Source organism: Dasypus novemcinctus, chromosome 8 (assembly GCF_030445035.2).
Source record: "Dasypus novemcinctus isolate mDasNov1 chromosome 8, mDasNov1.1.hap2, whole genome shotgun sequence".
In the NCBI taxonomy this organism is placed as follows: domain Eukaryota; kingdom Metazoa; phylum Chordata; class Mammalia; order Cingulata; family Dasypodidae; genus Dasypus; species Dasypus novemcinctus.
Window position 1 is genome coordinate 24,663,413 of NC_080680.1, and position 25,085 is coordinate 24,688,497.

Here is a 25,085-nt window from a genome sequence, read left to right on the forward strand (position 1 = left end):
GTGACCTTAGTTTCCTAAAAGTTTTCTTAGCTATGATGCCAAAAACATGATCCATAAAAGAAAGAAATTGATAAACTGGTAAATTGGGCTTGATCAAAATTTTAAACTTCTATGTGGAAGATATTGGGAAGAGAATAAAAACCAAGCCACAGACCAAGAAAAACACCTAACTGATAAATTACTTGTATCCAGAATACATGAAGAATTCTAAGAATTCAGTAAGAAGACAATTTTAAAATGAGTAAAAGTTCCAGACACTTCACCAAAGAAAATACAAGGTTGGCAAATACCACTAGACACCATTTAGAACAGCTAAAATAAAAAATAACTTTCAGTACAAAGTACTGAAATACATTGCTGGTGGGAATGCAAAATGATAGTCATTTGGAAAACAGTTTAGCAATTTCTTAGAAAGGACAACTACACTAACATACAATCCATCAATCCCACTGCTAAGTATTTACTCAAAAGAAATGAAAACTTAAACTCATTAAAAAAACCTGTATGCAAATGTTTTGAGCAGCCTTAATCAAAATCAAAAAGTGATAGCATAGGCAGCAGATGTAGGTTCAGTAGTTGAGCACCTGCTTCCCGTGTATAAGGTCCTGGGTTCAATTTCTGGTACCCTCCTTAAAAAAAGTTTTAGCAACTCAAATTTCTTCAACCACTAAATAAATAAACTGTGGTACATCCATACAATGGAATTGTTAAAAAAAGGAAAAATCTACTGATACATCCAATAACATGGCTGAATGTCAAATGCAGTATGCTATATAGAAGCCAGACAAAAACCATTTAATTCCATTTATATGACATTCTGGAAAAGTCAACACTATAGAAAAGAAAGTTAGGTGGTAGCCAAGGGCTGAGGAAATACAGTGTGAGTGGCTACCAAGGGGAACAAGGAAATTCTTGAGACAAAACTTTTCTTTATTTTTATTGTAGTGGTGTTGGTTACATGACTATATGATTAAGACCAAAAGAAAATATAATAACTTCCAAACTAGTTGAGGAAAACAAAGAATAAAGAAAACAATCCAAAAGAAGACACAAAAGGGGGCACTGTAATTAGAAACAATAAAGATGGTAGAAATAAGTGTAAATATGTCAGCAATCATAATAAATATAGAGTAAACTCGCCTATTAAAAGACAGATGCTCTCAAATTGGATAAACCAAATCCAGTTGTATACTTCATAAGTGACAGATCCACGATAAAATAACACCAAATTATGAAATTAACCAAAATCAAGCTGTTAGAAGTTCCAAGCATAAAATGATTAATTTTAGGTTGTATATGTTGCCAGAATAGAACTGTACAATGCAAAGAATGAGTGCTAATGAAAACTACAGTCCATAATTAATAATACAATGTCTTGTCAATTCTAACAAAGGTATCACACTAATGCAAATGTTAATAACAAGGAAACTTTGGGGGGGGGTGTTATATAGGAACTCCGAACTTTCTGCATGATTTTTCTGTAAACCCACACTGCTCTAATAAAAAGAAACTTTAAGAAAAACTTCAAAGCACATTTCCATGAGGCCAGAGCTCTGTGACATTTTATCCTCAATATCAAGAAATCTGTATTTATATATATTACTATTTTTTTTTTTTTTAAAGATTTATTTATTTATTTAATTTCCCCCCCTCCCCTGGTTGTCTGTTCTTGGTGTCTATTTGCTGCGTCTTGTTTCTTTGTCCGCTTCTGTTGTCGTCAGCGGCACGGGAAGTGTGGGCGGCGCCATTCCTGGGCAGGCTGCTCTTTCTTTTTCACGCTGGGCGGCTTTTCCTCACGGGCGCACTCCTTGCGCGTGGGGCTCCCCCACGCGGGGGACACCCTTGCGTGGCACGGCACTCCTTGCGCGCACCAGCACTGCGCATGGCCAGCTCCACACGGGTCAAGGAGGCCCGGGGTTTGAACCACGGACCTCCCATATGGTAGACGGACGCCCTAACCACTGGGCCAAAGTCCGTTTCCCTATATTACTATTTTATTGCATTTGTTTTTTGTCATTTTTTAAAAGATCTATTTTTATTTCTCCCCCTTCCCCTCATTGTTTTGCGCTTGGTGTCTGCTCTCTGTGTCTGCTCATCTTCTCTTTAGGAGGCACCAAGAACCAAACCTGGGACCTCCCATGTGAGAGACTGGCACTCAATCCCTTGAGCCACCTCTGCTCCCTGCTTTGTTTTGTCTCATTGTGTTTCCTCTTTGTGTCATCTTGTTGCATTAGCTCACTGCACCAGCTCTTTGCCTTGCTCATCTTCTCCAGGAGACACTGGGAACCAAACCCAGGACCTCCTGTGTGGTAGGCAGGAGCTCAATTGCTTGAGCCACATCCTCTTCCCTGTCATTGCTTTTAATCTCAAAAATTAAGCTAAATCCCATAGCTCTTAAAAGCACTGATTCAACCTTCACAGGTATGGTCAAGTGATTTTTAAGTAGCCTGTCAAACTCACACAGCTCAGGCAGAACAATCCATTCAACAAATGGTGTTGAAAGAATTGGATATCCATAGCTAAAAAAAGGAAAGAGTATCCCTATCTCACACCTTATCCAAAAACTAACTCAAAATGGATGAAAAAACTAAAAATAAAAGCAAGAACCATAAAACTTCTAGGAGAAATTATTGGAAAATACCTTCAAGACCTGGTGGTAGGTGGTAGATTCTTAAAGGAGATAGAGTAGGACTGAGTGGACAACTGATGTTGAATGTATGTAGAAGTTTTCATTAGCTTTATTGTAAAAGTGTGGAAATGTATAGAGTGGATGGTAACACACAGTGAGTAACAGCTAGTTTATAAATGGGGACGTGACTGAAAATGGTAATCTAGGTATGTAAATGCCAATTGACAGAATGCTTGAAAATAACCTAGGAACTGGATAGCACAGTAAACCAAGGGGTGGGTGAGAATTGTGGTTGATGGTACAGATTCAAGAGTGTCCTTTGTTAGCTAGAACAAGTGTATATCACTACTGCAGGATATTGGGAATGTGGAGAAGCATGGGAAAAATACAGCTGGAATTACCTATGGACTGTGGTTAGTAGTAATAATATAATATTCTTGCATCTATGCAGAAGATGTACTCTGTTGATAGTGAGGCAGTATGGAAAATGTGAGCCAAATGTACTCTATGGACACGGCAATAATGAGATGATATTATTTTATCTGTAGCAAATGACACACCACATTTTGTTGTGCTGATGGAGGAGTGTTTTGGAATTCTGCACATGTGCATGATTGTTTTATAAGTTTACAACTTCTGTTGTAAAAAATATATATTTAAAAAATAATAGGGTGGGTTGGGGGAAAAACACACCAAATGTAAGATAAGAAATTTGTTTAGTAGTAATATTTTGATGGAAGTGGACTTGGCCCAATGGAAAGGGCACCCCCCTACCACATGGGAGGTCTGCAGTTCAAACCCTGGGCCTCCTTGACCCATGGGGAGCTGGCCTATGCACAGTGCTGATGTGCTCAAGGAATGCCCTGCCATGCAGGGGTGTCCCCCATGTAGGGAAGCCCCACACTCAAGGAGTATGCCCTGTAAGGAGAGCTGCCCAGCATGAAAGAAATGCAGCCTGCCCAAGAATGGCGCTGCACACACGGAGAACTGACACAACAAGATGACACAACAAAAAGAGACACAGATTCCTGGTGCCCCTGATAAGGATAGAAGCAGTCACAGAAGAACACGCAGCGAATGGACACAGAGAGCAGATAACTGGCAGGCGGTAAGGGGAGAGAAATAAATAAATCTTTTTTAAAAAAAAAAAAAAAAAAAAAAAAAAAAAAAGCACTGATTCAATGAGTTACCTATGTTCCCACTAAAATTTAAACATGACAATGCTGGCAATCAGACCTGGTATAATTTGCAAAGGTGGTATGGTAAAGCAATAATAGTCATTAGGTATGCAAATTGAATCAGAACAAAGCGTACTTTCAGAAGAGTTATAAATTGTTCAAGTGAGTTATCAAACATACATGCACAATCATCATCATTAAACATCTTGCAGAATTTTTTGTCCCTGGGTATACCCCTAAGTTATTACATGCAGCTGTGTAATACAAATGCTATTTTCTATTCAAACCTGTTATATACAAGGAAATAATTCTGTTGAAACTTCTAGATGGAGGAAGGAGCCAGTAAGAAAGGAAAACTGATTGTTGCGAATTGAAAAAGTCAAAGTTTCACAATGAAGAGTATAAGGATGAATTTCTAAAATATTATTTCAATATCCTAGCAGAAACAGATATATAAACAGAGAAATGAAAATAAGGGGTTATTACTGAAAATAAAAATTCAAATCTTACTAAAGATTTTAACATTTTTCAAAAATACTTTCACATGTACAATATTATCCAAATCCTGAAATATTTTGTGATATAAAGGGTATGTATTATCATCTATTTGATAAATGACGAAATAGAAGCATAAAGATTAAGCTTTCACCTAAAATTTCTTACTAATAGCAGACCCAGAACTAGAACGCAAATTCTGCTCATCTTCCTTCCTATCCCTGTGTAGCAGTTTGATATTATTGATGAATTTCAAAAAGAAATACTGGATTATGTGTGTACACTGATCTTTTCCTCTGGGTATATTAGATTACATTGGATTCATAGGTTTACTTGGTTAAGTAATTATGTAAACCTCTTGTGTTACCAAAGGGTGGGGACTCACAGATAAAAGGCATGGCAAAGGACAGAGTTAAGGGTTTTTGATGTTGGAGTTCTGATGTTGGAGTTTGATGCTGAAGCCTTAAGCTGGAACCCCAGGAAGAGAGGAACCTGAACCCAGAGAGACGACCATTGAGGAAGGAACCCAAGAAGCCTTAACCCTTGCAGACATTGGCAGCTGTCTTGCTCCAACATGTGAAAATACTTTGGTGAGGGAAGGAACCTATGCTTTATGGCCTGGTATCTGTAAGCTCCTATCCAAATAAATACCCTTTATAAAAACTAACCAATTTCTGGTATTTTGCATCAGCACCCCTTTGGCTGACTAATATACCCTGTTTGCTCAAGTGCAAAGAGAAAGAATATCCAGTCTCTCATTTGCACAAAAATCCACATATAAATGGTCATTCTAAATTATTTCTTTTACAAAGTCAATTGAAAGAAAAACTTTAAAACATTACCTACCTAAAAAAAAAAAATTACCTACTGTCTTTATCTTTGTGATAGTTTCAAAACAATGTCATAGTTAAGTACTACTTTTTCTTTTGCTATCACTATATTAAAATACCAAATAAATAACGAAAAAAAAATGTTCAAATATTATGACATGTTATTGAATGCATAGGTTTCAGGGTTTTTTGTTTGTATTATTAATTTCAAACATGGAATTCCTTGTTTGTGCTTCTGAACATGGCAAATGACAAAACTCCCTTCAGCTTACAGTTTAGACAAATTATAAAAAACACTGCTCTGTGAACCACAACTAAATTGCTCCATTAATGTGTGGCAGTTCAAAATAATAATTGTCTCCAAGTACTCCCCTCCAGGATCTCAATCTCTACTTACACAGCTGACATAATACAATTTTATAGTAATGTTATTATAACTAGTCGAGGAAAAAAATTCTAATGATTAAACCCCAAGAATATAATCAAGACATTTTTAAAGCAAATGGGTAAGAAACATTTAACACTGTGCACACGGTAAAGCTCTTCTAAAATATTTTACCAAAAAGTTAAGAACTGGGGAAAAACTGACTACTAAAAGCACACTTGTTACACAGAATGCTTCATTTAGCAGCAAAGTCAAGGGATGGTATGACTGATCTGGAAAATGACTATAGTCCCCATAATTTTGTCTTGTAATAATTATAATAAAAATATGCCGTGGTGTATAATAGGATATCCCTCTACAGGTTAGAAAATTTATAAAACGTTTTAATTAAATGGAAAAAGTATTATCATATGAGATCTATATTATAAATGTTTAGACTGGGTTTCAATAGTCAAGACCTTTAATAATTCAGGAAATTTTATGCCCTGCATCTAGTCCTTTTGAGAATTCTTAACATTTCTGACCTTCCTTTTCTATGGGTAACCATAGTCACTGCAGGAAGAACCAGCTAAGAGGGAGATAAGCAAGGGCACCACGAGTTCTCATCTGCTAATATACCAAGGACAACTCTGGTCCTCAAGAGTTCCACTGTCCAAGTGATAAAAGAAATAAATATGGAAGAAACTGTATTTAAATTGTACATTAAGAAATGTTTATATCATATGATCCACTTCTTCCTTCTAGAATTAATCTTAACAAAACAATCATAAATGAGGACAAAGATTTATGTGCCGAATATTTATCACAGTTTTCTTATTGTGGGAGAAAACAAAATCTAAATGCTCAAAAAGAGAAAAATAATTAAATATATTGTATTACATTCATAATATCAAACATCCAGGCAGTGCTCAAATTTCTAATTGTTTCAAAAACATAATTTTTAAAAAGTTGTTTGGGGAGTGGCTGTGGCTCAAACAGTTGAGTGCACAATGCCTACTAAGAACAAAACAAACTAACAAAAAAAAACAACTCAGGGGAGCCAGTGTGGCTCAGTGGTTGAGTGCCAGCTTCCCACATACGAGGTCTGGGGTTCAATCCCCAGACCTGGTACCACAAAAATAAAAAAAAAAAGTCAGGTTATAAAGTCTAAAAAGAAATATTTTTAAAGGATTCTTTAATAACCTGGAACTATGTTCCTATTTTGTTAGAGAAAGGGCCAGATATAAAATTACACACAGCTTAATCCATTTATTTTTTATTGGGAGAAAAATGGTTTTTAAAACTTGATCCACATTTTGTGCATTCGAAGCTTGTCTGTCCATACTAACTGACACTCTAGATTTTTACGGCAGTAACTGAGCAGCAGAAGAAAAAATTCTGTCATTCACCACTGAGGTTTAGGAATACTTGATTTTTTATTTTTTAGTCATGTAGCCTCAAATATTCCAATTTTAATTTCTTGAAATAGAAAAGAGGACAGAAGTAGCATCCTTTTATACATTCTATATGGCATTCTAGCTGAGACTTAAAAGGACTAACAAATCATAACCACTGTCTTCAACTAAAAAATAAAGCTGAGTCTATGTTACAATTTGCTGAGAATGACTTCAAGAATATCCTAGAAAATTAGGGTGGAAATTGTATATATGACTGAATTGAAAGCAGGAGTCAGTGGAGCTGTTTGTGGATTCTCCATAAATTAATGTAAGGCAAAGACAGAAAAGCCTAGGTTTAGGAGTTTAAATCCCAACTCGGTTATGGGACCTTGGAAATGTTCCTTAACTTCTCTTAATTTCCTCATCCAATAAAAAAAGATAATCACAACTTAAATCGCATGACTGCAATAAATAGCGTCTGGCACACAGCAGGGAGCTCGGTAAACAATAAGCCTGGGTAATATTTTAAATAATCCAGATGGGTAGCGTACAATCTCAAATCAGTCTACCTAAAACAAATTCCACAGCTAAATAATACTAGCTCTAAATTCAGTGAGAGGCCAACTGAATCATGCAATTAATTACAGCAGGCAGGAGTTACTGAATTTATCAGTCAAGTCCGCAAGTTCTCGAATGAGGAGAGGTATAATACTATTTGGTTAAATACTCTAATCTTAAAAAGATGAAAGGATGGGGAAGGACAGACTTTCCTATGATGTAGAGTAAACCTAAAAAGAAATGAAAAGAGATAAGGAAGAAAACAAGTAGGGAAAACACACCCTATTCACCTGAGAGGTGAAAAGCTTTCACCAGGATGGCATCAGTAAGGGTTAGTCAGGAGACAGTGAAACTGGGAAAAAGAGGTTTCTCTCACTATAGAACTGCTTTGGAGAGCGGCTCACTCTGCATCACTGCTTATCAACGGCAGATGATGGCTGCAACAGAAACACTAACTAGAAAGAAAGCAATATTATGACAGTAACCCTACCTGTACATATTTGTAGTGAAATGTCCTAGGTTTTAAATGACAGATTCAATTACATGTTGCAAGTCCTGACTGGCAGACTAAATCTCTATAATCCAAGTATCGCCAGCCCCTACATACACTCATCAAATTTTTGGTTGAATATTTAGTAAAAACCTGAACTATATCTTAGAACCAAAAGGTGGGTTATTCTACTTTCCAAAAATGACTACATACTCTGCATGGTGGAGGCCCTTAAAAATTAAAAAATATTACCTTTTACAGCTTCCAAAACTGTAGCCACTATGCTCTAACAGTATTTATTAACGTATCTTCCAGTTCATGAAGTCCTCAATTCCTACTAACAAGAGTTTTTTTCTTAATCAAATAAGTAAAAAGTGATGGTTATAACCATAGCCATTATAAAGGATGTTGTTATATGTATGTTGCAAATTACACAAGAGGGAAATCAAGTTACAGCAGGAATGAATCAGCACAAACTCATCATTACTTTTTTTAAAAAAAAAGTATAATCTACTCCTGGTGGATTTAACTTTACGTTTAAATTATGACATTCTCTTTATGCCCCAACCTGAGTATGGGATTGTTGGTGGAGGCTGGAAGGTTGGAGAGTCAGGATGTGGGAAAAGGTATTTTAAGCAGAGCTGGCAATTTCCCAGGTTTGTCACCGATTCAGAGTGACCTTTTGTGTCTCAACAAAAGAAATCATCAAAGCTTGGCACAGGGGCCTTAGAGATAAATAAGCGAACACAAAGCGAGTATAAACTGAACAACCTAGAACGATAAGATCTTCGAGGGCCGGGGGGGCGCGGTTTATGTCTGTTTTGATCACTGCCGTATCTCCTGGTACACAGTAGGCGCTTTAAGAGTTGATGGAATGGATTGCGGACGTCTAAAACGTTTGTTTGCAATTTGCATTCCTCTCTGAGGGATATTCGTTTTCTCAAAATCTTCACGCAATACACTGTGACGACGACATTACGAAATATTTGGGATCACGGAGCCCACAAAAAGGTCGCGTCAGAATGACGACTCTCCCCAGTGTTTTGACTGCGGAGCTCGGGGCCGCAACCAAAGTGCTCCAGGACTCCGAGGCGTGCCCGCAAGGGCCCGGCGGATCGCCCGCCTTTTCCCGGGTCCTGCGCGAACCAACGGGGTACGAACCGCCAGCTGCCGCACCGGGACGGTTACAAACAGCCGGCTGCCGAGGCATGGGCCGCGCCCAGAGGGCGAGGGCGGGCGGCTCGGGGCGGCTCCGGGCGGCCGGCACTTCCCCACGCGCAGCGGGCTGCCCAGGGCGGAGTAGGAAGCGTGGCGGGAAGGGGACGCGAGTATGGACTGTGGGGACCGGGGTGTTCGTCTGGGTCTAGCACCGACCTGACGTCCTGCCTTCCCTCGTGCAACAGCGGTCCCTGGGCCGCGCGACTGTGAAAGCTGGAACCTCCAAGAAGCACGCCCTCATCCTTTTTGCCTCTTCCCGCCCAATTTGCCGCGCGCTTACACCCCTCCTCCAACCCTAGAACACTCCATCGCCCCTCGAAAACGCCCCTTCCCCGCCCCCTCCCGCTGCGCGTGAACGAGGTAGCCTTTAGTTCTCGCGAGAGGTACACCCCCTCCTCCCAGCTTGTAAATGCGCGAACGAGAAAGGAGGAGGGAGAAAGGAGGAGGGAGCTACAGGCGAAAGTACTGCGGACGCCATTATCCTGTTTCTTGCCGCACTGACTTCGAAGTCTTACCGGCCTTCCGCTGTACGCGGCCTATAGGTAATTGGAGTTATTGGGGCTTCGATATTAGGGATTCAGGCAGGGGGTTGGCCTCCCTGAAAGGTTGGCGTTGACTTTTCTCAAGCCCAGTTTTTCTCAGGCCCTTGGCGGCCTCACAGTCCAAAGGGAGGTGCCGGCGGAAGGCGTGGCTGTCCCCTTCCCCGGCGCCTTGATTGACGCGTCCTTGGGCCAATCGCTTTGCCCTCGCACCACCGCTGCAGCCGGGGCGGCCAATCGGGCGCGGCGGCGAGGAGGCGGGGGAGGGCGACGGGGGCTTGCGCTGGTTCTCTGTCTAGCTTTGACCGGCTGAGGCGGCGCGGCGGCGAAGGGACGGCGGCCTCGCGCGGTGAGGAGCGGGGCTGGGCAGGTGGCGCTTGGGGGCGAGTATCGGAGACCAATTTTTCCACTTGAAGGAGGCCGTTGTAGGGGCTGTGCTTGGTAGTTGGCGGCTTCTCAGGGAACGTTGCCTAGCTTCCCCTCCCCCCACCTCCGCCATTTCCCTGAGCGTAGGTCCGCAGTCCGCGTAGTGGTACTAGTGACTTCGGGGAAGTCCGAGGCGTCTACCTTTAGGGTGAGGTGTAGAATTGGGAACTAGGAACCTTGTGTAGGAAGAAAAAAGGGCCGGCGAGCGGGAACCCGGTGGTGGCAGAGAACGCCTCACGCCGCGGCGCCTACGCCGCTTTCTTTGTGTGGGCTCCGCCGCACTTTGGCCCTCCGGGCCTGGGGCGGGGGTGATCGACTGGTCCCGGCTGCCTCCGTTGCTTTGTCTCACCCGCGGTGAGGAGGGGGGTGCGGGGGGTGAGATCTCGGGACCGCGTGGTGCGGGGGGGAGGGGGGCCGCGCTCGGCTCCGCCTCGTAGCACGTAGGCGCCATTACGCGGGCCGCCATTTCCCGTCGGATCCCGGTGAGGAGAGGCGCGGCGCTTCTGCAGATCGCCTTTTGCCTTTTTGACTCCTGGTAGTGTGCGGTTTCCGATCCCGGGCTCTGGGATGGGTACGGGAGGGCATGATGGCGCACCGCTAGGCGAGTACAGACTTAGATTTTCCGGGTCTGAGGGAGGGTGACTAAGAGAACGAACCGCGGCAACGTTCTTCTTACCCGTAGATCCTATTTTCTTTAAACCTCTTAATCCGGTCTTTCCACCACATTTTCATTGTTAAGTGTTAGGTCAGAAGGCTATCGTTTCAGTTAGTCGTTAGAAGAGTGAATTTACTGATTTAAAACTTTTTGGAAGATTGGGGCGCATAAACTGCCTTGATCTTAACTCCGTGCTGTCTGCCTAGCCCCTCTTTTTCTAAAACGGGCAACATGTCGCCTCTTTCTGCCAATCCGGAGAGGGCGTCTAAAAAAGGCCGTTTGCCTGCGGTCTAACCGTAGAATCCAGCTTTTTTTTTTTTTTTTTTTTTAATGTTAGCAATCATCTGTTAAGGCAGGCCTATTTTATCCTAATTTTCCGTTAGTGAAGGTATTAGTGTTGCCGACTTCCTACTGAAATTAGCAGTTTGCGTCCAGTCTATCAGAATTTGAGATTTATCTCTCCAGTATATTCTGAGTTTTGTCATATTCATAAACTTTAAAAAAGATTTCAAAGAAAAGCGTTTCAGGTAGTCAGTCAGTTTTAAGGAAACCCAAAAGCAATTAGAAGGTCCAACGTTGAACTTAGTTTTATCTCTCCGTTGAATAATATACAGTACATTGGTGGTGTCTTTTGGTACATTTATACTTTTAAAGTTAAAATTGAGACTCGGGCTTAAGCCTTTCTTAACTGACTGCATATATCCTAAGGAAACAACCAGTTGCCTTTGTTCAGAATCAATCCAGTGGCTAAAACTTAAGTGTTTTTCTTTTTCTTTTCTTTTTTTTTTTTTTGAAGTCAGCCGTGGACCTTTCATTAAAAGTCAAATTTTAGAAATTGTTCAGTTCAATTCGGTCTTCACTGTGGTCAGAAATGAGTGATATACAGTAAGAAATGGGGGGGGGTGTTTGTTTTTATTTTTTTAAATCTGATTTATGTTGGTTTTTATAGGCTACGGCAGCCACTAGGGTGTCAGTTGTTGGTCCCGCCCAGAACACTTCAGTTCTGCTCTGCAAGGATATATAATAACTGGTACGTTCTAGAAGCAGAGTCATTTCTTTTAATGTTTAGCAAAATGCACAGCTTACTTCTCTATGAGCCAAGGGTACCAACTTTTAAATTTTTTTTAACAGATTGGTGTGTCCATTTAATACAAGAAAATGGAAACTGAACAGCCGGAGGAAACTTTCCCCAACACAGAAACCAATGGTGAATTTGGTGAGAACACATTTTGATTATAACAACTTGATGTTTTCCATTCCAATTTCATTTTTATCTTGTGATTGTGATTAAAATGCCATCAGTATCCTTTATGTATGTGATTCAACTTCATAGTTTGATACCTGCCAGATATGACATCTTAGCTTTTATTCTGAATTAGAAGTAATTGGCTGCACAGGCAACTGTAAATTAAAATATTAAAAATCTTCCTGCGTTTTGGAATTAAAGTATTTTGTCACAGTAACTTAGGATTGGTAAATCTTACTAAAAGAGTAAGAAAATAACTGCTTTAAGATCTTGATGCTTTCTTTGAAGTCTGAACTGTTAATTTCTAGGTAAACGACCTGCAGAAGACATGGAAGAGGAACAAGCATTTAAAAGATCTAGGAACACTGATGAGATGGTTGAGCTACGTATTCTGCTTCAGAGCAAGGTATGTTTTGTTATTGAAAATTTTGCAAGTGGTTCATGTTCTTTAGAAATTAGGACAAGCTCTGATTTGGTCCTTTGGGAAAGAGCTTTACGTTACAGGTCGAGGACTTAATATAAACAAATACTTTTGTGTAGTCCTGTCTAAGCAAATTTGTAGCCCCAGTGGTTTTATTTCACTAACAATAAGATGAAAATGTTGCTATAGTGAGCCACTACAGATGAAACTAGGGGGAAGTTGGGTGTGTAATTATTAAAGCAAGAATTAAGTCTTGATTATATGTGGATTTGTTTTTTAAAAATCATAGTTGACATTGACTTGAATGTAGCCAAGTGTCACAGTATGGAGGTACAAGGTGTATACTGATGTTACAACTATTTTACAGAAGAGTAGTATAAAATTAGTTCGTGCTTAATTTATATATCATGTATTCTTGGTGTTCTGAATATTTTAAAGCTCTGTAACACCAAGATTTTTAGCCCTGTAACAAAAGAATTTAGAGCTTTTTGGTCAAAGCTGAGAATATAGGGAGACAAAAGTTAGTTATAGGTGAAGGCAAAATAATTTTCTTGTCTCTTTTATCTTCACCAGAATGCTGGGGCAGTGATTGGAAAAGGAGGCAAGAATATTAAGGCTCTCCGTACGGACGTAAGTATTAAAGAGTTTAAACTATTATACAAGCAGCTTCAGTTTACATGCTTTTAGAAGTTTAAAGATTTGAAATCATAGTCTAGGTGAAAGCCAGATTGGTTACATAGGAGATGTCATGGTTTGTTGGTGCTGTTTTAACAAAACTCAGATTGAGTAAGTGGGAGGTTTATATTGAACCTCTTCACTTCTGATAGGCTTCCACCAAATTATTCACTTCAAGCAAAATAGCATCTTAATTTGAAATATTGACAAAATGTAAAGACCCTTAATTGCACCATTTCCCATGTGTGTGAATCAGTTAACAGTATTGCTGAAAACCATTGCAGGTGGCTGATTAAACCCAGAATTTATTTCCCTTTTTAAAAATATGTCCATCTGTTCTTGAACAGCTTGCACATGGAGCACATAGAAATTAATTTTGAGGTTGCTTGATTTAAATATGGATAAAGAATATATAGAGTATAGGGACTTAATCTTACAATTGGAAAATAAGAGTTATCCTATTTTATAGTGGGTTGACTCTTGTAATTAGACACATCCATCAAAATGGCATCGCCAGAAGTGAGTGTATTTTATAGGCCTTGGCTACACAAAATTCCTAAATTTATTCTCAGTACACATTCTTAGTGGTTTTTTTTCCTTGCTAAGATTGAGGCAAATAACTTTGTGTTGAATACTTATTTTACTTATTTGACAGTATTTCGTTTCTCTCTTGGTCGCAGATCTTTGTTTGTTCCTCTTGATTACTGTAAACTTCGAAATTTGTTTACAATTTTACAAACCTGCTTGTTAGCTCTAGGAATGCCTTCTAAACCTCTATGAAACCAAACTAGTCTATTAATAGTTAGGGTATTTGGTGGTGTGGGAATTTTTGTTTGTCTTTTATAAACCTCTTTCCTCTTAATCCAGATGTTCTGAATAATTATCTGGGTTATTTCCCCATTTCCTCAAGAATTTCAGTAAACTTTGAGTCATGACAGGTTTTGTGTCTACCTTCATGAGCCAGCCTGCTACTGAAACATCGTTTGTTTAAAAAAAAAAAAGCTAGAACCATCATTTTAAGGTCCTTAAATGTTAAGCCACAGTCAGATATAGAGAAGTCCATTATTGTGTTAGTCTTCAGAACAACTTAAGCTTGTTTCATTAATTGAGAGTATGAGTATAGTTTGTATTAAATTAAAATTTATTGCTTTTCCCCCTTTTCCCTCTCCTTGTTTTTTTGGCCATATATCTCCGTTGCCCATGTACTGGATCGACTTACCCCTGCGTTGCCCACCATGACGTTGGCCCATCCGCCCCTGAACGCCCATGTGAAAACCCTGGTTGGCTATGCCCAAAAATGTGCTCGTTGCCAAACGGGTACCATACTTGACAACTTCTGATTGAATGCCCATGCCCAATGCCAACATCCACGAACGCCAATGACCAATGCAGTACAATGCCAGTGTTTCAGTCCCAGACAGCAGTGGCCCCGAGCGGTATGTCCCAACAGTTTATGCCTCACTGCCTGATTAGAAAGAGAGAAATGTATTTTATTACCTGCCTTTTATATAATTAAATAGTACCCCTTTAGACGGTGTATTGTTTTTCAAGTTTCTGTCTTATTTTCCCCATTAAGTCTTTTTGTCACTGAACTTTTACCGTGAGTTGCCCACCCAAACGATCCACTAATTTTATTTCGATGGAAGGAGCACAGCTTCAAGTGTTGCATATTTGCTGCATTGTAAATCAAATTGTTATCAAAATAGTCTCTCGCTCTGTCTTTGTGGCCCACCTTGCTTCCCAACATTGCCTGTTCATAATTTTTTCTGATGAAACGCTAACTCTGGTTCACTTTCCTTCACTTCTCATTTGTATTGTCTTTGTTTTGTCTTGCATTTGTATTTGTTTTCTTGCAGAGCCCATTAGTGATCTAATTTCTAACTGGTATCCATAACCTTTACTTCAGATACAATGTTTACCACTTGCATATTCCCCCACTTTGCCTAAGAGAAGGTGTGCCCATTTTACCAATGTACTAGCGAGGGTATCCATAATTAACTCAGAGTGGTGGCGGGGATCATAAATATTCAACACTGCTTCAGTTCTGGTCAATTTATTGCCCACTTAATCTGAGCCCTTCCAAAAGCCCATTCTCTGTCTCTCTGCAAGTCTCCTAATATTATCGTGTATGTATTGGGCATAAAAGAAAATGCATGTGAAAACCTATAAATAGGATACTTTTAAATGGGGACTATTAAATAATTGTATGTTACTTCTCTGTAAAAGTTTGTGTGACTATTGGTGACAAACACAAAACTCATTTTTCTTTTCCACCTTTTTTGTACTATCTGGTATTTGTGGTGTTTGACAGCATATTGAGTATCAGTGCTGATATTGAAACAATTGGAGAAATTCTGAAGAAAATCATCCCTACCTTGGAAGAGGTAGGCTCATTTTTTTGTTTGTTTATATTTTTGGCAATGTAAGGGGGAATATTTGAAGTATGTTTTATTGAGTTATGAAGGGGGGGGGAGGAAGAGTTGATAGCAGTATCTTAACAGCCTGCTACATAATATACTGTATGAGCGTTGCTGTACTCATATTTGTTCCAAAATATAGATTGGCCATTCGTGGAGTAAAAATGAACTGCCTGTGGTCATACACTTTGATGGGTTTCACATATATTTTATAGGTTTTAGTTTTAGAGAAAGAATATTTTAATTATAATAAACTGTGGGCATATATTGCAAAGAATTGTTTTAACTTGGAGAATTCTTTGTAATTTACTAGGTATATAGAGCAGGGCATTCATTTTATGTTGATTCTTGATAGATAAGCAGCTTCTCATTTTTGTAATATAGATTTTAAAATTTGTTATAGTGGCTTTACCAATATATGCAACAATAGCCTGATCACACTAGACACTTAACCTATTACTCTTATTTTTCTACTTTCAGGGCCTGCAGTTGCCATCACCCACTGCAACCAGCCAGCTCCCGCTCGAATCTGATGCTGTGGAATGCTTAAATGTATGTCATAGTGCCATTGAACCCCACTGAAGTATGGAGCCTGGCCCATAGGATCAATTTTATTTTTAACATAGTATACTTTCCCATCTCTATAGAAAAACCTTAAATACATGATAAATGAATGGTCTTACAACTCACTGTTGACCCTGCTCCATGCTGCAGTGGGAATTAACTACATTTGCAAAGTGCTTTGCAGTCATTTTTATTATGGTGTTATTTGAATGTTAATAATTTTGTGGTAACAGCGACATGCTAAATGGCTGCAGTGTGGGTATGGTGTTGCAGGACCTGAAAATAAAATAGTTTTTTAAGGTGGTGCAGAATGTCCTTTTTGGGCCTGGCTATTGAGGATAATAAGCACATAACTGGTAAAGTTATTGAAATATAAATTCAGGTTGCTCACTGCAACAGTAAATTGTTATGCTTATAGCAGATAAGTGCATGTTGGGAAATTCTTGGGTTTGGACTAAAATTTTATAAATCCCTCCACAGTATCAACACTATAAAGGAAGCGACTTTGACTGCGAGTTGAGACTGTTGATTCATCAGAGTCTGGCAGGAGGAATTATTGGGGTCAAAGGTGCTAAAATCAAAGAACTTCGAGAGGTAAAGGCACCTTTTTGTTTTCTCCTCCTGCCTTATTCCTTACTGGAAAATAATTTTTTACATAGAGTTGACAGTGGGTGTCTCACACATCCCCTCCACTTGATTTTCCTTTCTTAAGATTCCCACATTACTTTTGTCTTCATCTAAATTACTATTAAAATAACAAAAAGGCCTGCAAGTGCTAAGATGAGTTATTTTCTCAACTTTTTTACCATTGTAGAGCCAGGCTCTGTCCCTAGAATTAACAGTTTTTATATTTGGGTGGAGGGGAAGTTCTCTCTTTTAATGTAGTTTATCTGAACCTAGGGAATACATTTTTTAGTGCATCTAATTCTCTCTAATCTTTCTCTTTTCCTGAATTTATTACAGAACACACAGACAACAATCAAGCTTTTCCAGGAATGCTGTCCTCATTCCACCGACAGAGTCGTTCTTATTGGAGGAAAACCTGATAGGGTTGTAGAGTGCATAAAGATCATCCTTGATCTTATATCTGAGGTATCTTTAGAACACATTTTAATTTTAATTTCATGGAAATAATTTGTCATTTTCAGAATGTTTAGATAAATATTAGTTGGCTTTTTCATAGCAGTTTACTTGAAAAATTAAGTCTGTTTTCTAGTAGCCTGCTTTATCCAGCATTTGATGAAAAGGGTGGAGGTTGGTCATTTGATCATTGGTGATATTTATATCACCTTCATTGGTCCGTTCCTCTGTAGTGCAGCCTCCACCTTAGTAAACTGCATTGCACAGTTTCTCGTTGATGTTCCTTAGTGTGTATGAGTTATTGGCACACCCGAGATATTGATCCCCTCGACCCTTGAGATGGTCAGTTCATAAAGGCTTTGTTAGCTAGTTTTTATTATCTTCTCCTATATTCCTGTCCCTGTTTCATACCTCCCAGGAAAAATAAAGGGTTTAAAATGCTGTACTGAATGAAGGATTGGTATGAATCAGTGTTCCTTTTTTTCAGTTTATAAAGTTGCTATGTCTTTATTTTAGTCTCCCATCAAAGGACGTGCACAGCCTTATGATCCCAATTTTTATGATGAAACTTATGATTATGGTGGTTTTACAATGATGTTTGATGACCGCCGTGGACGTCCCGTGGGATTTCCCATGCGGGGAAGAGGTGGTTTTGACAGAATGCCTCCTGGTCGGGGTGGGCGTCCAATGCCTCCATCTAGAAGAGACTATGATGATATGAGCCCTCGTCGAGGACCTCCTCCACCGCCTCCTGGACGAGGTGGCCGGGGTGGCAGCAGAGCTCGGAATCTTCCTCTTCCACCACCACCACCGCCTAGAGGAGGGTAAATATTTTTCCATCAGCACATTAGGATTAGCAAAGTTTAGAATTAATCTGACTTGAAGTGCTGACATGTAATAATATAACATATTTTACTTGCAGAGATCTAATGGCTTATGACAGAAGAGGTAGACCTGGAGACCGTTATGATGGCATGGTAAGAACTTTGATTATTAATGTACGTGTGAGGGTTGTAAGGGGTCTTACAGTTATACAATTAAAATTTTGTTGATTGTGGTTCATGAAAAAGCTTTTATTACAAGTAGAGTTTTAGGGCACCATAGGTACTTCTTTATTGTAGCTTTTTCTTGAACATTAAGACTATTGAGCTATCCTTATTCCCCAAAAATAAGTGGTTGCTGCCCAATATATACATTTTAGTGGGGTGAGAGAAAAATTTAGCATATAAAAATGGTAGTTCCAGCAGTGAAATGTAATGCAGGTGTTTGTTAATTATTCTGTTTCTGACACAGGTTGGATTCAGTGCTGATGAAACTTGGGACTCTGCAATAGACACATGGAGCCCATCAGAATGGCAGATGGCTTATGAACCACAGGTTGAGTATCATGGGTTTTTGCCTGCATATCAGTAAAATTTTTAAGATGCTTACCTGTTCATCAATTAAGTTTTGTCTCTCCCTTTCCCTGCCATGTAATATTTTGTTTTCTTTGAATGCACTGTACCTGAATCCCTTTTATTCTTCCCCTGAGGATTGTCTTCTGAAGTTTGCTTACTGTAAATTTGGGAGGAATTCGGAGAACTTTGTTTTCCCTAACCAGGGTTTTTCGTGAGTTAAAATGCTTGCTTGGTAGGATAATTTTGAGGTTAAAGTAATGTTCTGTTTTGTTTTTTCTTTCTGATTTTAGGGTGGCTCTGGATATGGTAAGTTTTCTCCTTTGTGAACTCAAATATTATTTCATGATTTCTAAAATGAACTTAATGCTCATTATTTAAATCAGATTATTCCTATGCAGGGGGTCGTGGCTCATATGGTGATCTTGGTGGACCTATTATTACTACACAAGTAACTATTCCCAAAGATGTAAGTATCTTTGATATTGCCAGGAACACTGATGAATCATTTTTCTGATTGTTTTCCTTTTCTGTTAAGTTTTTTTTTAAGTTCCCTACCATCTTAAATAAGTTTGAACAAAAATAATCCCTTTTAGGATTGAGATTGTTTTAAGAGCCTTCAGTGAGGTCATTCTGCAATTTGAGTAAAAGTGGTTATCAGTGTTATTAAGAAAAGCCAATAAAGTGTTTTGATGCCTTAATGTACTTTTAACCAGAAATTTTAATTGTGGCTAGTATAAATACCTAAAACTTAACTAATACACATTAGATAAATTAAAGTCTGAATAAAATTAGTATTCCCAGTGGTCATTGAAAATACAGATACGACTTTTTGAAATTATGTGTCAAACACTTTTTAAAAATCTTTTCAGTTGGCTGGATCTATTATTGGGAAAGGTGGTCAGCGGATTAAACAAATCCGTCATGAGTCAGGAGCTTCAATCAAAATTGATGAGCCTTTAGAAGGATCTGAAGATCGGATCATTACCATTACAGGAACACAGGACCAGATACAGAATGCACAGTATTTGCTGCAGAACAGGTCAGTTTAAGTTGAGCTTTACGTTACCATAAACATACTAAAACTTTTTAAAAACTTTTCTTCTCAAATGATTTTTCTTTTTAGAAGCCATGGTGTCTCAACCTTTTGGGGACCTAACTTCTAAACTTCCTAATAGCTTTGCCTTAATTTTCTTCTGCTTTCTTACTAAAAATGAAGACATTCAATACTAATCTTGCTGGAAGAAGCCTTAACCAAGCAAACTTCTCATTTCTCTGGTGAAAACTGCTGCCAAAATCACTTGTTATAAAATTATACAGAGCCTGTAGAAAATATTGAAGATTCAGTGGATGTTGGTCTAGTTCTGTGTGGAAGACTAGTGATTTTGTTGTTTTTAGATAACTAAATTGACAACAAATCACAGTCTGCCATATGGCACAGGCCATGCCTCTACAGGACAAATGATTGGTGCTGTTAAACGCAGCATTTCACACCTTACTGGCATTTCTTTGTCTTTTCTACCAAATATTAACAACTTTCAATTCCGTTTTCTTAATTCTGCTCAACTAATGTCTGATTTACTATTAATCATTTCTTGAATCTAACATTTGTAATTACTAATGTTTTAATTCTTCTAAATTTTTAATGGACATGTTTATCATTTTAATTTGGCATTGAAATTGTCTTAATGTGATTAAGATGTTATGAACAAAAATTCTAATTCGTCCTTTTTTTTTTCTTTTCTTTTATAGTGTGAAGCAGTATGCAGATGTTGAAGGATTCTAATGCAAGATATTTTTTCTTTTTTATAGTGTGAAGCAGTATTCTGGAAAGTTTTTCTAAGACTAGTGAAGAACTGAAGGAGTCCTGCATCTTTTTTTTTTTTATCTGCTTCTGTTTAAAAAGCCAACATTCCTCTGCTTCATAGGTGTTCTGCATTTGAGGTGTAGTGAAATCTTTGCTGTTCACCAGATGTAATGTTTTAGTTCCTTTCAAACAGGGTGGGGGGTGGGGAAGGGTGTGCAAAAAACTAACATTGAAATTTTGAAACAGCAGCAGAGTGAGTGAATTTTATTTTTTGTTCATTGTTGGTGGTAAAGAATTCCCCCCATGTAATTATTGTGAACACCTTGCTTTGTGGTCACTGTAATATTTGGGCTATATGGGGGGTGGGACAGAAAGGAAGAGTAACAAAATAGTCCACATGTCCCTGGCATCTATTCAGAGCAGTGTGCAGAATGTAATGCTCTTTTGTAAGAAACGTTTTATGATTTTTAAAATAAATTTAGTGAACCTATTTTTGGTGGTCATTTTTCTTTTTAAAATAGTCATTTTTCAAATGGCTAAATTCTTCCACCCCACCCCTAAACTAAACACTAAGTTTGATTTTCAGCTCCTCTGTTGGATATAAGTGCATCTCTTCTTGGACATAGGCAAAAAATATATTGGCAAATTCAGTTCTGTTGATTTGATGGTTCAAATGTCCACTGTTTGGGAAGATATATTCCATCATAAATATTCATGCTTACAATAATTTGGGGGTTTTTATTTGTTTTTGTAAATGGTTGCCCCCTACTTTGCAATAGTTTTCTATGTTATTGTGAAGAACCAAGGTGGGGAACAGTGCTACAAATTGAGTAATGGCATAAGCATATACCAAGAAGCCTGATGGGCAGCAACTCTGATCAATCAGAATAATACTTGGTTATGGAAGTGACTGAATAAATTCTGATTATTTTTAGATTATTTCTCACCTAGACTTCAGCTGTCAACCTGCTAGTGTCTTATTAGTCAAACTTTGTAAAATATATATATATTCTTGTTTTTCCATTGTATGCAAATGAAAGAAAAAGATGTACCATTTTCTCTGTTGTATGTTGGATTATGTAGGCAATGTTTGTGAACAATTGAAAACAAAGATGAAAAAAAGTTCCTGTGGATGTTTTGTGTAGTTTTTTGACATTTGTATTGATAGTTAAAAGTTCACTTCCAAATAAATAAAACACCCATGATCCTAGATTTGATGTGTGCCCAGTTTGAATGAGGGTTGATTGACAACTGTAAAGTTCCCTCTTGTAAGGAAATAGAGTAATCTTAAATTACATATTTATTGGTGTGTGGAGTGTTTTAGACTCATAAGTGAAATTCTGGTAGTTGGGTTCTTAAAGGTTTTCAAGGCAGTTGGAGTGAGACTCCCTTTTTGGGAAAGGGAATACAGTGTTCACTTGATTGCTGCAGTATGTGAAATAAAAAATGGTGTTAAAATATGATTTAAAACTAATGAGCATTACCTGTGGTGATGTTTCCCCAGAGGTGGAATTGGGCTGAACTGCTGTGTGGGTACTATTTAGCTACCCCTTCAGGTATTTTTAAATATGGGTGAACTGGGGCAGCCTAGTGTGGCAAGGTCTATTTGGGCTCAAATGAGCCCCTCCCTAGAGAATTGCCAATAGTGACCTTTTAGTGAAATTGTTATTCCAACTGAAAAAAAGCATCCCAGGGGGAAGAAACTGGCTTGCTTACAAAGCTTTTTATCAGTCACTCAAATAATACATGAATATGTTAGGTAAAATTAGAAACGTTTTCATTTTTGCCTTTTAAAAATTCACATCTTGCACTTAACGAGCCTACTGATAAGCAACTTTAGGAGAGATTTTCTTTTGCATTGCTTCTATTGGCTGATGGTTAACAAATGGTGTGAACCAGGGGCTGGGAATGGTCAAGTTTAAAATTCTCAAGGACAACATTTGTAAGCTCGTAAGACCCAATTTTGAAAGAAACAGCTGGAATCTGCTGATTTATCAAAGTTTTAAGAAATGGTTTCTAGCAATTTCCTTGGGTTTTGCATAAGTGTTGGCAGATGTTTTGGAAATATGTTGGGGGTATTTTCAGTTTTGAGAAATTTTAAACTTCCCTAATTCATGCTTAATGATTTGCCTTTAACTTTTTTCCACTGAGACTATAAAGTTTTTGAATTTTATTTATTAAAACCAATAGTTCCTAAGTGTTTGGTCACATTGGAATACATAGTAAAAGCTGACTCTTTGACAAGGTTTGCCCATTGCTGGTGAGATTGAAGTGAAACAAATTTTTTGATATGTGATAGTGGCTCTGAGCTCATGGAAAGCATCTGAAGCTTAGATTCACTCAGGGGTCCTGCTTAAAAAGCACATTCCTGGGCCATGAATAGTTCAGCTCTACTAAATGAAGGGGAGGGGGTGGAGGTCTGCCTATTTAACCAGTTCATCATTCTCCCCCACTCACTGTAACAGATTAAGGGCCATTCTAATAGCAATGTGTAGTAAGAACCAGAAATATGTTTACATAGCTTTTTATTAACTCATCAAATGTTCCTGACATATGCCAGGCTCAGCCCTTCGCATGTCATGAGTGAGTGAAAACAAGTAATGGTCAAGCTATTGTGAAAAGGAGCCATATGAAATACGTTTAAGAAGTCAAAAAATGTATACATGTACATAAGTGTATGCACACATTTGCAGACATGTTTGGAACATTTCTTATAGAGTGAAATAGGAAAATCCCCTTTTCTTGACCCAGGTGGTTGGGACTCAAAATACTGTCCTCTAATTGCTTTTGAAGGAACAAAAAGGCATTGTTGGAACTTATGTATATGAATGGATGTCATCCACACATGCTTGGCCTCCCTCCCAGTCTAGGAAGAAATTGGGCCTGAGAAAATGGAGTGAATGCAATAACTGGGCGGGGGAGGGGGGAGGGAGGGGCATTCTGGGCAGTTATGTGTTTAAAGTGTGGAACTAATCTGAGTCCGGGTGGGTGGTTGTATGTGCAAATACACATTGGAAAATATAAACTGCAAATGTTTAGTAGGGGGAAGCTTCTATTTGCTGAGTAACTGGCACTAGCAACAGAATTGCAAACTGGCATGTGGGCTATTTCATAACCTCAAACAGCCTCTCATGTCCAGAACGGGTAAAGATTTCCTGTCCTCACCTAGTAGCCTTCACCTCTACTGAAACACATCTCTATCCCTTAAGCCCTGCACCTGTAGTTGTGGGAGAAGAGAAAGTACAGTAGCCTGAACATCACACTTGAAAATCCTTTCTGAAAAAATTTTTTTTCCTTTTGCTCATACAAAATACTGCCTTCTTCCCCTGAATCCTTTCTACCATTAAATCCAGGCTTCATGGGAGAGTAGATCCAGCTGCCCTAGAACGAAGAGGTCTGTAGGGTAATAGGGAAAAAAAAGCATATATATAATTGATCTTCTTAGCAGATCAAATGGGTAGGAAAAGCCCTGCCAATAGATTTGGAGAGAACTAGAGTAGGGTAGAAGGGCCCTGCTGGGTCCTTTTAGAGACCTCCCTAGAGTTCAACCTGGGGCAGGGCAAATGAAGTACGAGCAGTGAGAGAGCAAGAACCCTTTTAGGTTGAGGAGAAAGGCAAAAGAAAAGGGCCCAAGGTTTTTAGGAGCGCTAGGAGAAAATCTTGCAAAGTGATCCTGTGGCCACATGGGGGTAGTCAGGCACAGGAGAAATAGATGCCGGTTTTGACAGCATCTGAGACCTCACACAAACACATCACAGAACTTCCTTTGACTCACACTAGTTGAGGGCTATGCATTTGCCATGGGGTCACCATGGTGAAAGGCATCGATACTGCAATGTTAAAAGGTAGTATAGTCAGGGACAGATGGAGGACATGTCAGAGTCAAGAAAGACCACCATATATATCCTGCCATAACCCACTGAATGTTCTGGGGGAGAGTGTAAACTACAATTAAACTACAATCCATGACGTGCAGCACTGCTCCAAAATGTATTCACCAAATGAATGTGCCACAATGATGAAAGAGGTTATTGATGTGGGAGGAAGGAGGTGGGGTGTGGGGTATGTGGGAACTGCTTCTATTTTTTAATGTAACATTTTTTTGTGATCTATGTATCTTCAAAATATACAATAAAAAATAAATGCTAAAAAAATAAAAGGGGTAAATGTGTGAAAGAAAAGACCACCAGTTATATTAACTTAGATCATTCAGTAATAACTAATGAGGGTGGGGGGTAGAGCAGAGGTCAAAATTGAGACACTAAGTAGATAGATTACATACTCAGCTAGAGGTCAGACAGCATGGTCACCAAAGGCTGTTTCCTCCAAAGCAAGAGAACACCTAAGCCTTCTTTGCATCCAAAAGATTATCTTGGAAAGGTGGAGGTAAAAGAGAAAGCTTTCAAATAAACATCCCTAATAAGGAGTTCGGCCTTTAAATGAAGGGAATATTCCCTTATTTAAAGACCATTTAAAATGGAAAAGATAGGGAAACGGACTTTGGCCCAGTGGTTAGGGCGTCCGTCTACCACATGGGAGGTCCGCGGTTCAAGCCCCGGGCCTCCTTGACCCGTGTGGAGCTGGCTCATGCGCAGTGCTGATGCGCGCAAGGAGTGCCCTGCTACACAGGGGTGTCCCCCGCATAGGGGAGTCCCACGCGCAAGGAGTGCACCCATAAGGAGAGCCGCCCAGCACGAAGGAG

The 25,085-nt window shown here is 39.0% G+C and overlaps 2 protein-coding genes across 17 annotated transcripts in view; one reads left to right on the top strand and one right to left on the bottom strand.

The window, feature by feature from the left end:
• Positions 1-9,516, bottom strand: part of RMI1 (RecQ mediated genome instability 1) — a 31,726-nt gene extending 22,210 nt beyond the window's left edge. The window contains exon 1 of the mRNA XM_004449453.4: positions 9,316-9,516. The gene's annotated coding sequence lies outside the window, so the exon portion shown is untranslated. The remainder of the gene's footprint in view (positions 1-9,315) is intronic.
• On the top strand, positions 9,513-21,593 carry HNRNPK (heterogeneous nuclear ribonucleoprotein K). 16 transcript variants are annotated; one of them, XM_004449454.5, is made up of 17 exons: positions 9,529-9,701; positions 11,729-11,809; positions 11,911-11,995; positions 12,334-12,431; positions 13,020-13,076; positions 14,514-14,557; positions 15,433-15,505; positions 16,019-16,090; positions 16,583-16,696; positions 17,066-17,194; positions 17,699-18,006; positions 18,105-18,159; positions 18,476-18,559; positions 18,870-18,885; positions 18,963-19,045; positions 19,449-19,618; positions 20,329-21,593. In XM_004449454.5, exons 3-17 carry the CDS (start codon positions 11,938-11,940, stop codon positions 20,360-20,362), a joined length of 1,395 nt encoding a protein of 464 aa, XP_004449511.1. In that variant the 5' UTR covers positions 9,529-9,701; positions 11,729-11,809; positions 11,911-11,937; the 3' UTR covers positions 20,363-21,593. The 16 variants fall into 16 exon arrangements, 8 of the variants coding, with proteins under 8 accessions (XP_004449511.1, XP_071072760.1, XP_071072761.1 ...); XM_071216659.1 differs by having other exon boundaries at positions 20,389-21,593; XM_004449455.5 differs by lacking the exon at positions 9,529-9,701 and adding an exon at positions 9,942-10,047.
• Positions 21,594-25,085: the final 3,492 nt, after the last annotated feature.

What these genes read in the sequence shown, in the direction of transcription:
- HNRNPK (XM_004449454.5), top strand. Translation starts at nt 11,938, where the DNA reads ATGGAAACTGAACAGCCGGAGGAAACTTTCCCCAACACAGAAACCAAT. An exon ending in GTATTCTGCTTCAGAGCAAG is followed by an intron (nt 12,432 to 13,019) that starts GTATGTTTTGTT and finishes TATCTTCACCAG; the next exon opens with AATGCTGGGGCAGTGATTGG. An exon ending in GAGACCGTTATGATGGCATG is followed by an intron (nt 18,160 to 18,475) that starts GTAAGAACTTTG and finishes TTTCTGACACAG; the next exon opens with GTTGGATTCAGTGCTGATGA.